General features: G+C 38.9%; 1 protein-coding gene across 1 annotated transcript in view; it reads left to right on the top strand.

Moving 5' to 3' along the window:
* Positions 1 to 1,994: 1,994 nt before the first annotated feature.
* Positions 1,995 to 14,361, top strand: part of LOC111146913 (integral membrane protein 2B) — a 28,558-nt gene continuing 16,191 nt past the window's right edge. The window contains exon 1 of the mRNA XM_022502670.1: positions 1,995 to 2,313. Within this exon, the coding sequence (XP_022358378.1) occupies positions 2,197 to 2,313 (117 nt within the window). The 5' untranslated portion in view covers positions 1,995 to 2,196. The remainder of the gene's footprint in view (positions 2,314 to 14,361) is intronic.

Raw genomic sequence — 14,361 nt, 5'->3', positions numbered from 1 at the left:
AGAAAACAAAGGTCTTCTAGAAGCTCCTTTACATTCAGTAGTTAATGGTAACCAATCACTATGTTTTTAACTTTCTTTTGTTGAGTCATCAACTTTCCTCCTCCCCCACTCCCTCCAGGGTCAACAGGCAACCTTTTATTAAATCAGGGGACTGCCTTTGCTATGTTTGGTCTTGATTCAACTTCTTTATTATCTCCGCTGTATTGTTGTGCACTACACTGTTTTGTAGACACATCAGATAAAATGGGGAAACAAAACCAGGAGACTATTCCCAGACTGTTTGCCAACTGATTTTAAGCTGTTGCTGGATACTAGTATGCAAAATAATGGTTTTTTATTCCCAGGTCTTGTAGAATAGAAATGGGGGAGGGTGTCAAATGCCTTCATTCTTCCTTTGCCTTAGTTTCCTGACTTAACAGTGTCCAGAATTTTGTTTTATTTTCTTCCCTAATTCTATGTAGTGCAAATGCCTTAAATATTTTTCCAACATCCCATCATAACAAAAGGAGAAGCAGGAAGGATATATGTATAATCCTTTATAGTCCTCCAGATCTTGTTTTCAGAATTCCTTAGTTTTCAATTGTAGTGTGTCAGGAAATCTATGAAACTATGCCAGTTCACAAAGTAAACCTTGCAAAGTTGATCCCTGGACAAGAGGGGCCCAGGGAATTTCAATAAGTTGCCACAAGACATATGGTTGGCTAGGGTCAGAACTCACCAGACCTGGAATTCAATTTTTGCCATTCTCTACTAAGCACTTAATTTTCACTGAAATTTCAGAATGCCTAAGCAAAGTTAAGTTCTGGTTTGGGTTTCTCTCTCAGTCCAGTATGATCTTTGGAAATATACAATCTGAAAGTTACGAAGATCTTGAACTATTTTACAAGGATTTTATATCTGATTCTATAGAATTTGAGACCTAACCTCTTCCTTGAGCAGAGCCACATTTCCAAGCAGCTCAGCCTCAAACTACTTTCTTCACAGTTGACCGAGGTCAGAGTTGACACAGTTGAAACATTTCCAGAGTATACCCACATCTCAGGTTGAACCAGGACAGAGTGTGGTGGGAGAAGGGTACAAGATCAACCATTTGTCCAAAGGGTCACACAATCATTAATCCAGGAACAGTGCAGGCCAGTATCCTTTCTCACACTGGTTATAAGTAAAATCTTTTCAAAATGTAATTTTGCTTTATCATATATATATACCTTCTTTTCTATATTCTTTTTCTATATTCTTTATGTGTGTGTGTGTGTGTGTGTGTGTGTGTGTGTATTCTTCTTATTTTGCAGAAAACTACTGAAGATTCATCATGGAGTACCTTGATTTTGAATCACAAGATAGCCCGGTGTGCACGTAGGTTTTGTTCAGATCTGCACAAGAGTGGAACATTTCGTTTTAGGAATGTGAGATGTAACAAATACGAATCTGCTAACAGCCTTCCTCCAAATTGCTCTGGGAGTAGGCAGGGGAGGGAAGGAGGGAGAGAAGACGAGGCAAGTCTGAGTGAGGTAACGCCCTTGGGTGAGGTCCTAGGAAGATAAAAGAAGTCAGTTCACAAGGATAGAGTTTATTAAACATTCCTGCGCTCCACTGGGTCGGTTCCATAATACAGAGGAAATGGAGGTGTGGACGCCCAAAAGTTCCAGTCTTTAGACTTGCGTTGGGGGCAGCAAGCAGGAAAAGGACGGCCTAATCCGTCGTGCGCCGCAAACCCAGGAAAGTTCACCTGATTTTGTTACAAACCTGCAACATTGAGCCCCGAGGTTAAACTGCTGGAAACAAACTCAGAACCGGAAAATCTGGGCGCTCACCCAAGGAACGCCCGTCCCGCCCCGGCTGGGTGCTGCGTGGGACCTGGGGCGGGAGCAGAGTCTGGCGCGGCGCGCGACCCCGCCCCTCCCGCCCGCCTCCGGCCCCGCCCCTCCCGCCCGCCTCCGGCCCCGCCCCTCCCGTCCTCACCGCTCTGACCCCGCCCCCGGGGGTGCGAGCCGTCTCCGCCCTCGCCCGGGAGCTGCGAGGCTGCGGGAGCGGTGCCGCAGTAGCCGCCTCTGCCACCGCCGAGCGGTTCTCCCGTCCTCAGCTGTAGCTGAGCTGCGCCCGTAGCCCGGCCGAGGAGGCTGCAGCTGCAGCCAGGAGCCCGCAGCCCCCGCCTCCAGCCCGCCGTCGCCCCCCGAGGGCGCCCCAGGCCGCGCCATGGTGAAGGTGACGTTCAACTCGGCTCTGGCTCAGAAGGAGGCCAAGAAGGACGAGCCCAAGTGCGGCGAGGAGGCACTCATCATCCCCCCAGATGCCGTCGCGGTGGACTGCAAGGTCCGCGGGCCGAGGAGGTCGGGGGAGTGGGCGGTCAGTCCGACTGGCAGGGCTGCGCGGGGCCGGGGGCGGCTCTGCGCGCGGAGCCCCCATCTGGGGCTGCTCCCTTTTCTTGTCCGGCCGCAGCTTCTCCTTTGTAAGAAAGTGCGTGTGCAGGAAGTGGAGCCTCACACGGGATCGGGGGCTTGGGAGGCCTGGAGAGAGGGATCGAAGAATTTGGGCCGAGTTCACGGTCGTTGTGCAGTCGGGGGAACGTGCGTGGGGTCTGGACTGGGTTCGTTCCACCCGGAGGCGAGCGGCGACATGCAAAACAACAAAAACAACAGAGTTTGGCACTTCCTCCCAGTATAAATAATGTTCCTAAAATGGCTGACATCATTCCAAGCCTAGACCTCTGTTGCTTCCTACTTTCGTTTCTAGGCTGAACAGCACTTGGACTAAGTCCAGCTGCTTGCTGTAAGCCTCTTAATTTTAAAAGCATTTTCTTCGTTACCTCCTTTTCCACGGCCTTTGGGTATTGGCAGGTGAACTTCACATTGGGGTCTGGAGAGGGGGCTGAGGAGCGGTTGAGGGGAGAAAGTGACGTGAAGATCTGCTCAGAATAGGCTTTGGCTGTTGATGTTTATAATTAAAACAAATATTCCTGGTAAGGATCAGTAATTACTGTGTAGATGCTACTGTAAAACCCACGACTGGCTTTTAAATTATATAAGCATATTTATGAGGACCCCTTTAACACTAAGTGAAACTAAACGGGAGAAACTCGTTCACGTCCCTTTTAAAATTCTCCTTTACTTTCACAAAATCCCTCTTTTTAGTCCTAATTAAAAATCAGGAGTGGAACTATAATTGTGCCAACTTTTAGCGGATTACAAAAATAATATATTTAGGATATATAATTGTAATTGTCTCAGGTTAAAAAGGAAAGCCTTGTAGCCTGTTCTCTACGAGATGATCTTTAGGCTGCAAACATTCAGTCCTGTAAAAATTAACTGTAGAAGTTTATTTATGTTGCTCAACTTCCTTTTTCCTTAGCATTTTTCAGAACCTGTTATCAGTAGGGTAAACTTAGTTTTAATTTAAAAAAACGCAATGATTGTGTGCAGGTGTGAGTAATAAGTGTTTTTTAATATGATGTAATGAAAATTACTGTTGAAAAATATGGCACTAATATACTGTCAAAAAATTTGAGATTGTAATGTTAATGGGGACTTGCCTGTACTTATTTTTTGGAAATGTTCTAGTTAAAAACAAAAACGTCAGGGTTTGATATTTAAATGACTGCCTTGCCTTGAAATACAAACAGGGAACTGATTCCCTAAAAGGATTAAGAGTTTTGATATTGCTATTGTTTTTCTGAATCCATTGCAAACAGTCTTGGTCTTAAAAGAAAATGTTTGGAATGCACAGAGGATAATTAGAGTAGCAAATTATTATCTTAGCTCTATGTTTATCTAACATTCATTGTACCTAAAATAGATTGTCAAGTGCCCTGTCATAACAATCTCAGATACATATAGAGATTCTAATCCTAGTATGTATCTCTTAAAAATCCTGTAAATATAATTCCTTCCTTTTAGAAAAGGAGAGAGGGAGAAAGAATCAGATGATGTCACTTCAGAGAGCTTTTCTCTTGATCTGTATTGAAGGACATTTGGAACTCTGGATAAAAGTCAGAATTAATTTGCTAGGTAGCTGTAAATCTGACTTTAGACATTTTCTGTCATTCCTGAAACATAACCCCATTTTCAGACTCGCAGAATTTCTCACAGTTTCAACATACTCAAATTTTGTGGTCACAGCTGCTGTGAAAAAGTAACCATTTGTAGCTCTGTGCATTTTCTGTTTCTATTTTCTTAGATTCATATCCAGATAAAAATACTGGAAATAAGCTGTGAGGTCCAGAGTATTCCTTTGTAACCACGCAGCAGTCATGGAGCAGCAGTCATGGATGAATAGGCAGATTAAAAAAAATGACTAATTCTTTTTCTAGCTATAAACTCAAAGACTTCTTTTCTTCACTAAGTGACAAAATATTGCTCTACATTAAAAGTAGAATCCTAATAACCAGTCACTTAACGGTAAATGAAGACTTAGCTTAATAACAGACATTGTGAAAGAACTTCTGATATTTTCATCTTGCACTTCGACTGTGATTACATAATGTGCTCTAGCTCCTTGGGGTGACTTTATGGTAACCACTGAATTTGACTGCCTGGATTCGGCACAGAATCAGCCTTCCGGTTTGCCTGGGGCATATCCTTGCCTGCCTGGTTGGTTGAGAGAATCAAGTAAAGCTGGTTATGAACCAGAACTCCTGAAGAAGAAATTTTTAGTACCTTTAAATCCTTCTAGATCACAATATCCAAATGATGTTTGTTTCTCAAGATGTACACTCCATGGCCCCCTGCCCTGGTGTCATCTTGAATTCTAGTTTAAAAAGGCAGATTCCACTACCTTAGAATCTACCAAAGAATTCTGGTGTCTCTCTGCCACCAAAAATTCTGATCACTCCAGTCAGCTGTCTTATGTAACACACATTCCAGTAATTTAATGTTGCTCCTGTCCCTTGTTATTTCTTTAGCTCTTTTCTTGTTACAGGTTGAGAACCCTCTGAAAGCAGTGCCATTGCCCTTTTTTCATTCTTGTCTTTCAGTAGCTCTCAACTCCAACAGTCCTGTCTGTTGATCTCAACTAGCTTGCTATTTACTATTCTTTTCCTACATTTTCGCCTTAATTTTTCACCTTCCTCTGCCTGTCCCAACTGACACAAAGCTCAGAGATACAGAAATAGCAAAGAGTATGACCTCTGTTTTTTGTAACAGGTGAATTTTAAATTATATATGTGTGTTATGTTACAGGCCGCGGTTCATTGGTGGTTGTGTCTATAACTTTGATCTTTGGAAGACTGTTATGTATGTGCAAATACCAAAGAAAATACCTAATGAACTAAGTCAGAAGTCCCAGTTTTGTCATTACATAACTGCTTGATCTTGGGCTTAAGTTTTTAGTTTTCCTTATCTGTAAAAATGAGAGGGTCTGTAAGGACTCTTCCAGTTTTAAAATTCTCTGAAGATGTGAGGATTACATAATTAAATTTGGCAGGAATTAAATTGTTTTGTGAAAAATAACAACCACCTCTTCATCCTAACCAGACCATTCCCTTCCCCATGTTTAGCATGTTACATTGCTTCTTCGTATTAAGTAGCAGTGGGTCAAAGAGAAAAGAAATGGACCCGGTATTATGTAATAAACCAAATTTTTATTGTGGGTTACCTCACTTTAGAGCAGTAGTTGTTAACACTTTTGTGTGTGTGTGTGTGTAATGCCTAATTGTGAAATACCTTCCCAATATCAGGACTCAGCTTAAATTTGCTTCACAGATATCCCTGCAAACTGTACTGCTGGAAAAATAGTATTGTCCCTCCTTTACCCTGTATTATAGTTGTAGACCTCAAAGGGAGAGAAAAGGAAAGTGCTTGTGTAGGAGGGAAGATGGGGCAGGATGGAAGTGGGAGAGAAAAGTGCAAGACTACTAACCCGGTTAAGTTCTGAGTTACTCATTACAACATGGCTCTTTGGACCCTAGTTCTTTGCAGTTTCTGGTTATTTCCTGTATGCATAAATAGGACTGATGGGTTTGGTAATTTAACCTTTTTGGTGTTGGTGGGGTGTTTTTTTTTGGGGGGGGTTTCTGGGGATAGGAGAAACAAAAGATACGAGGACGTTTATTTAAATGTGTTGACCTTTAGAGGAGGGATTTGGGAGCTTGGTTCTTTTTGAAGAAAGTACATATCATGACCTAGTTGTGTAATTTAGTGTTCGTAAGCAGTAGCCAGTAAAAACTTTACAGTCATTACATTTTGGTTCTCGGTGAGGGTATTGGTAGCTGAAGTGTGAGGGTTTAGTACTGGGAGATAAATTAATTGCCCCCCTTGCCCCCCCTCCCCTGGGGGGTTAGGACGTGACTTGGCAGGAGGGGTTCCTGTCCCGTGTGTCCGTCCCCCCCCCCCCCCCCCCGCCGTGCCTGGGGTGGGGGGTGCTGCTGCTGCAGAGGTGGACAAAGGTTGGACAAGGTTGTGTATTGCGTATTTGGAGGACAAGTTACCTGCCTGGGGCTTCACAGTGTCATCTTAAAACATATTTTGTCTGGACTTAACAGAAGCAAGTATGTTAGTAAAATCATAAGCCCCTGAGACGTTGTGGCATTCAGCTCTGCTGTGTAAGAGGTTTAAGTAAGTGAAAGTATCTTTTTTACCCAGAAGTATCTCTTAGAACACATCGCACAGGCTTATTTAAGTTGATTCAGTATTTAACTTACAAAGTTTTCATTATGTATTACTAAAACTTGACTTGCTTCAAGTGTTTGTCGAAAAATGTAATCAGTAGTAATTCTGGGACGTTTTACTTCTTTAGTTCTGTCATAATTTAAATATCTAGGGTGTGTATTTAAAATGCATTTTCTTTTTCCAAAAGGAAATACTTTCTGAACTTACAACTTTCTGAATACTTTCTGAACTCAGTCCAAGTAGCTGGACTGCTTTGCATATCATAGTGTCAGAAGAAAATCTAGAAAACATTTTGTCTTTTCAAATACAATATTGATGAATTCATCCTCCTAAACTTTTAGGTAAACTTGGCAGTTTTTATTAGAACTTAGACTGAAGGAGTTAAGTACTTGGCCATCAAAGAGTTTTTCCAGTAATAACTACAGCCTGTTAAAATAAAGGATTTGACAGTTTGGAATTTCTCAGTGAGGTGGTTTTTGTCCAAAGGATGTAGAAAATATTAACACTGGCACTAGTTTTTCAAGAAGCTTGTGTATAAAGTATTTTCTGGTGGTCTTATTTTCTTCGCACAAACCTTGGCAGTGAATGTTTTTATAAGGTAGATGGCTGAAAGTTGGAAAATTAGAAATTTTTATTACAGATATGATCTAAGAACATTATTAAAAAATCATTTAATTGTGATTATCCCCTCTAATTGGTATTTATGATACATCTTAATAGCTTTAAAGACAGCTGTAATATAATTCTCTTTTTGTGTGTTACCAACAATTGAACGAACAAAATAATTTTCAACAATTGGAAGATTTCTTTAAAACTCTTTAATCAATTTGAAGGGAAGAAAGAACTTTATGAAGTATTTCTGTAATTTTACCATTTGGGGGGGAAATCAAGTAAGAATGAACATAGACTTTATTCTTAAGTAGAAGAATTTTAATCTTGAGTTAAAGAAATGAAGAAATTATTTTTATGATAGGGATAGTCTGATTTTTCATTTAATATTTTATCTTTTAGTGTTGATAATTTTCCAGCAGTAATTGTATGTAAATGTGTATATGTATCCAAATAGAAATTAATGTTGAGGTAAAATTTGCCTAATTTATAAATACTGATCATATTCGAGTTAAATATCTAGGGAGCTTATTTGGGAAATGGACACTAATTACGGTGTTCAATATGTAATACTCGAAAATTTTAAAATATTTGCATAAACTTGACACAGTTGAATTTCATAATTTAAGAAATTTAAGTTTTGATGGGTTTTTGTATATTTGAAGGTTTGTTTTAATGCCAAAATTATTTTAAAAAATTTGTTTTGCAGAATGTGTTAAGAATAAAGCTTAAATCTTGAATTGTTTTCTCTGCTTTAAATATGATTATCATGTTTAAAATTAAGATTAAAAAACCAAAAAGGTAAGGTGCATTGTTAAGTAATGACTTGGATCACTGCAGCATCCAAAAGAAGACCCAGCTTTAGTGCTGGGAAAAACGATTTCCAGAATCAGTGTGTCTGCATCGCATTTTTTTTTTTTTTTTTTTAAGATTTTATTTATTCATTCGGCAGAAAGAGACACAGCAAGAGAAGGAACACAAACGGATTGGGAGGGTATGGAAGAGGGAGAAACAGGCTTCCCGCTGAGCAGGGAGTCCAATGCAGGGCTAGATCCAGGACTCTAGGATCCTGACCTGAGCCTTCACAACTGAGCAACCCGGGTGCCCCGTATGTCTGCATTTCTTAAAATTCATTTTCTCAGCCAACCTTTGTAGTATTTTTGTTCTGCTATATACACTTCTCTGTCAATTTTTATCTTTCCATTTATAGCTTTCTCCTTCAGTGCATTTTTTCCTTGCTTTCATATCCTAGCGCTAGGACAGACATTTACCAGGCAAGTCATCAGTGTTAGCCAGGACAGTGCTAGACACGGAGTGCCTCCTGGGCCCAAGCAGAAGTAGTGAAGTTGGGCTTTTTACCTATTAAACAGTTTAGAATAGTCTTCATTTTCATTAAAAAAAAAAAGGGGGTCAAGTGGTGTTTGATTCTCCAGTCTTTAAAGGCAAGCTAGAATCAGGATGATTTTTGACACTTAAGTATTACGTATTCCCAACTAATTTATGTAAGAATTTCAAGCAAGGCAAAAATACTGACAATTTGACATGGGCCACTTGTTTTAGTCTCCTTTACAGTAGAGAGCCTGGCTGGCAAATGATGGAGCGTGTGTCCAGACGTGGCATGCTGCCTGTTTTTGTATGGCCCATGAGCTAAGAGTTATTTTTACATTTTTAAATGCTTGGGGAAGAAAATCAACCAACTTCTCCCTTTTGTCCTAAACAGTAGAGGGGTGTACAGTTCAGGAAGCAATACTGTCTACTTACTGAGAACTCAGACTATGCACTTAAACTTCAGGGTTTAAATCCTATCTCTGCCACTTAAACTGTATGGTACGTGAGGTGAGTTACTTCAACTCTCTGTCTCAGTTTCTCCTTCAGCAAAATGGGGAGTATAATAATCTGTAAAAAGTTTATCACCATGGCTGGAATAGAGTGAGAATAAGACTCAGAAGACATTAGGGACACATGGATGGCTCAGTCTGTTAAACAGCTGACTCTGGATTTGGGCTCAGGGTAGTGAGATCCGATTTTTGTCAGCTCTGTGTGCTGGCCCTGGAGCCTGCTTAAGATACTCTCTCTCCCTTTGCCCCCCCCCCCTTGCCCCCACTTTTTTTTTTCCCCCCTCAAAGAAGAGACATTCACTGCTGTTACGAGTACTACTGTTACTGTTACTTAAAACTACAACTGTCAAACAGGGTTTGGCAGTCCTCAGATTGTTAAACAGCCATGTGATGTGAGACCAAATGTAGTATCTTTCTAGTTTTCCAGTTGGCTTTGATTCAGCTTTGCAGATGTCACTTTTTCAAGTAATTACCTTCAAAATTTCTAGAAGGGAAGACTTAAAGATAGAAGTAAAGTTAATGAAGCAGAGTAGTTCTTAAAATTTCTGCTTTGTTTTTTTTTTTTTTTATAGACCAGTGCCACAAACCTAAAGCCACTTTCAGATAGGTTGAGATCCTGCTGTCAAAGGTTAATGTCGTAACCTGGGTCTGGTAACTTGGACAAGTCAAGAAACTTCCCCGCGTCTCAATTCTCTCATTTGCAAAATAATCTGGTGTACCAGCCCTGAAGTGTTGTTGGGATAAAATTGAGAGTGCCTGCTACTTAGAAACTAGTTAAATGTTAAATGCGCTTCCTCTGTCCCCATTTATTGAAGTCCCATTTTTCTCCCTCATCATTCTTGTTTTGGAGTAGTACTTCTGTTATCATTATTGTTTTATCCCTATGTCGCATGTCAGTTAGATAACATTATTATTGTTAAATCATCCTTTACAAGGTATTCTGGTGAGGATTTCTCCCTGTAATGTAGAACTCTTAGTGTGCAGTACTTTTATCCATTTTCATTAAAAAGTGGGTATTTCTCGGGGCACCTGGGTGGCTCAGTGGTTTAAGCCTCTGCCTTCAGCTCAGGTCATGGTCTCAAGGTCCTGGGATCGAGCCCCGCATTGGGCTCTCCGCTCGGTGGGGAGCCTGCTTCCCCCTCTCTCTCTGCCTGCCTCTCTGCCTACTGTGACCCCCCCACCCCCCCGTCAAATAAATAAATAAATAAATAAAAAAGGAAAAAAAGTGGGTATTTCTCCATTACATAAAGGACGTTGAATTTAATTTTGTAAATTTAATTTTGGGTTTTACCAAATAATGCTTAGTTTTGAAATGCAAATATTCCTGCCCTATCATAGAGGAACTCACTTTTTAAAGATTATAGTATATTTATATATAATACAGTACGGATTTTGAGTGTACAGTTACATAATTTTAAATACATGCACCTGAATAACAACCCAGTCAAGATAGACCTATGAACTCAGAAAGTTCTCATGTCCTTTTAGTGCCTGTCCTCTCCCCTTAGAGGCAACCACTAATCTAATTTCTGTCTTTGAAGATTAATTTGAGGCAATTGAGTTCAGTTTAGCTTCTAGGCTTTCTGTAAAATAAAAAAGAGTGTGGTTTCAGTGAGCAGAATACAGACTGGATTCTGGCTCTGTTGATCTCCTTGGACTGGCATCCTTGTGCCAGAATATTCTGCCTAGCTGTATATGGTGATCCTAGCTCCACGTTTCTGTAAAAAAGTGGTTTTCACTTTTTGGTCTCAGGACACCTTTGTACTCTTAAAAATTGTTGAGGAGCCAAAGAGCTTTTGATTTATGTAGGTTATATCTATTGATAATTACTATATTCGAAATTGACTATTAACTAATTTAAAATAGCAATGATAAACCTATAACATATTACCATAAATGGCATTTTTATGAATACTAAAATTTTCCAAATAACCAGAAATTAAGAAGAGTAAGGGTAACACGTTTACATTTTTGTAACACTCTGCTGAATAGCTTAATAGAAGACTATTAATAATAGCTGATTCTCACATCCGCTTTTGTCGTCAGCCTGTTGTGCTGTCGCACATTCAGCTTCTGGGAAAACTTTACACTAGTCAGAGCGTGAGAATGAAAAAACCACTGTCTTAGTTTTATTATGAGAAGGTTTGACCTTGTGGAACTCTTAAAAGGGTGTCCCTGGACCGCATTTGGAAAACTTAAACTCTATGCACTTTCTTATGCTGCTGTTGTTGGTTTTTGTTTTATTTGTATTTTTCGCAATTTTAGATATCACCTATTGGCTTCCTAATACTGAAAGTGAATATTTAGCTTTTTCTGTATATTAACATATTACAAACATATTCTATCTTAAGGTGTAGTTCCAGTAATTTCTGGTTAAATTGATATTCTGTACTTTTATTGTAATTAACAAACATTTACGTCTGAGTAACATAGTATAACCTAATAAAGTTACTAAGTTCTTTCTTATACAAAATTGTTTTATTTTCCCTGGATTTAATCATTGTTTCTTGGGCCAGGGAGGGTTGCTTAATTTTCTGAGTATTTTTTGCTAATTCATCCTCAGACTATGACAGCAGTATAATTGCCTTCGGGTATTTACAAACTTACTAGATAACTTACCAAGTTTTGTATTTTTCTTGGCAGTTTTCTGTTTGTCATTCTTCAGTCTTGCCATCCAGACTGGTTATAATCTAGACATATTGCTACCCAGATGCCCAAGAGTAATTATCATCCTGGAATTGAATTGGTTTGTCTTTATCCTATGTTTTATCTGCAGTTTAATGGATGTGAGAAAACGTATCAGATCAATTTTTTAAAAAAAAAAACCTTTCACATCTGAGAATCTCTATCCTTACATTTAATTGGTGATTGATTTGGGTATAAAATTCTAGGTTAGCTGTAATTTTCTTTCAGCATTTTGATGGCATTGCTTCATGCCATTCTGATGCCTGGTTTTTTTGACCAATTTTTTTCACCCCATCTATAGAAGCTTAAGATTTTTTTCTTTATGCTTCTGGCTCTCGAAATTTTTATTGATGTAGTTTGTTTCAGGTCATTCATTTCCATTTTCTGGCTAAAGATGTATTTATTTGTTTATCCCTTTATTATTAACTTTGTCAAGTTTTCAGGAAGAAAACATGACCATTTAATTGGAAATCAATCATAGTGCTTCTATCTGTGCTGTCTTAATAGCTTTTTAAAGATTATTGGAATATTTCCTTTCACATTAAAAATAGACTTGGATAATAGCTATTAATGGAAACCATTATTGTCTGGAGTATTACTATTGCACTGGGGTTTTTTTTTTTTTTTTTAAATGTTTGTTTGTTTAAGTAATCTCTACTCCCAGCGTGGGGCTCCAACTCATGACCCCAAGATCAAGAGTTCATGCTTTTCCATCTGAGCCAGCCAGGTGCCCCATATTAGCACTAGTTTCAGGGTCCTACAGGATGGCCTAAAAAAGATACATGAAGCATCACCTTCTGGTCTCCCTCTTTAAATTTAAAAACTGTCTCCGTCATGAGTTAGAGACAACTTGGTCACTACCAACTTTGTGATTTTTGCTTTGTGGCTTTGCTACTCTACTTCAGTTTCATTTTTGCAATTAATATCTTGCCTTCTCTATTTATTTTCAAATGCCTGTATGCTTGTAAGCCTGAGTTACTTTCCTTTGTTGTTTTTTCTTCATGCACATATGATTTTAATATTCTTGTTACTGTCCTTTGTAATTTGATGAAGAGAAAAATCCTATTAATTTGTTTTGAAACTTTTTTTCAAGATTTTATTTATTTATTTGGGAGAGAGAGAGAGAGAGAATGAGCAAGGAGAGCAACACAGGGAGGGAGAAGCTGATTCCCTACTGAGCAGAGAGTTTGATTACAACTGAGCCAAAGGCAGATGCTTAACCAACTAAGCCACCCAGGCACCCCTAACTTTCTAAACATAATAATAACACAACTGTTGTAATAGTTAATGCATAGTGCTTAGTGTGAGTGTGGCTCAATTCAGGTAAAGTCTTTAGAGCAGAATTTTGTGGAAACTCAGGCTAAATAATTTCTGATTGGATATCAGCATTATCCTACTATGACATGGTGTCAAGTCATTATTATCAGAGTTAATTTGCGTGGTTGAAAAGCCCCATGCTTTTCCTTCCCTATGATGTACATGGAGTGTGAGAGGGTATTCAGGCCTTATGAGTTCTAAGATACTACACAAATAATTTTACTTAACTTCTCTGGGCCTCATTATATTTATCTGTAAAACGATGTGTTGCACTAAATGTGCTTTCATGGTCCTTCCATAGTAGATGTTTTCTTTCTGAAAACTATACTGATCACATATTCAGAGGCATGTACCTCATGGCCAGGTGCTATATTAGGAATTTAAAAATTACTAAGCATCCCAGTCTTCAAGTAGCACCTCGCTGGGAGAGACCAGCTGATTGTGTAGACCAGCTTAATCACAGCTGACTTAAATGTCACAAGAACACAGCACCCTTGGATCCAAGAGCCAGGGGAGTGGTGAAATAAGGAGCAAGATCCAATGACTGATTACTGAGTATGTATTATGCATGTACTTGGTGCTGGGCGTAGGTTCAAAGGACTTTTGACGTGTTCATGATAGACACATACCTCTGATCTCCAGAACTGGAATATTTTCCAGTAGTCCTTTTGTCTAACTTTAAAAATTCTAAACTTGGACAGAAAATATACTTTCCACATTTAAATTACTTCATGCCTTTAGAAGAATATAATTGGAAGTTTTTATCAAGAGTTTTGCATTTTAAATAGAATTACTCATATTTGAATATAAATGCATCATTATCTTGTTGAATGACATTAAAATCTTGGATTTATACAAAAATGATTCCAGAACAAGTTTGCTCCCCCCCCCCAATCTTGACACTTAATTTTATAATGAATTATAGACAGTAGAACATTCTTACCGTACTTCAGGTTTTTGTTTTGTTTTACACTTCAAGTTTTAAGAAAATAGTTGATATTCTTATTAATAACAGTAGGAATTCATAATTCAGCCAGTACCAGAAGGAATCTGTCTTGACCATTTTTATTGATGTGTGGTAAAGGCTATGATTAACAATAAATAGCAATTGTATATAATGTTCTTGACTACCCAGTACCTTTAGATCTCACCAATATGAATTTGAAAATCTGGGGCACCTGGCTGGCTTTGGTAGAGCATGGGACTCTTGATCTCAGGGTTCTGAGTTCAAGCCCCACATTGGGTATGGAGCCCGTTATTTAAAAAAAAAAAAAAAAGAAAAAGAAAATCTCCTGAAATCTCATTTCCTA

Source organism: Enhydra lutris, unplaced genomic scaffold (genome assembly GCF_002288905.1).
Source record: "Enhydra lutris kenyoni isolate GAN:26980312 unplaced genomic scaffold, ASM228890v2 scaffoldscaffold15, whole genome shotgun sequence".
NCBI classification, from domain to species: Eukaryota; Metazoa; Chordata; class Mammalia; order Carnivora; family Mustelidae; genus Enhydra; species Enhydra lutris.
The sequence above is the reverse complement of the archived record's forward strand: the minus strand, read 5'-3'. Positions and strand labels throughout refer to the sequence as shown.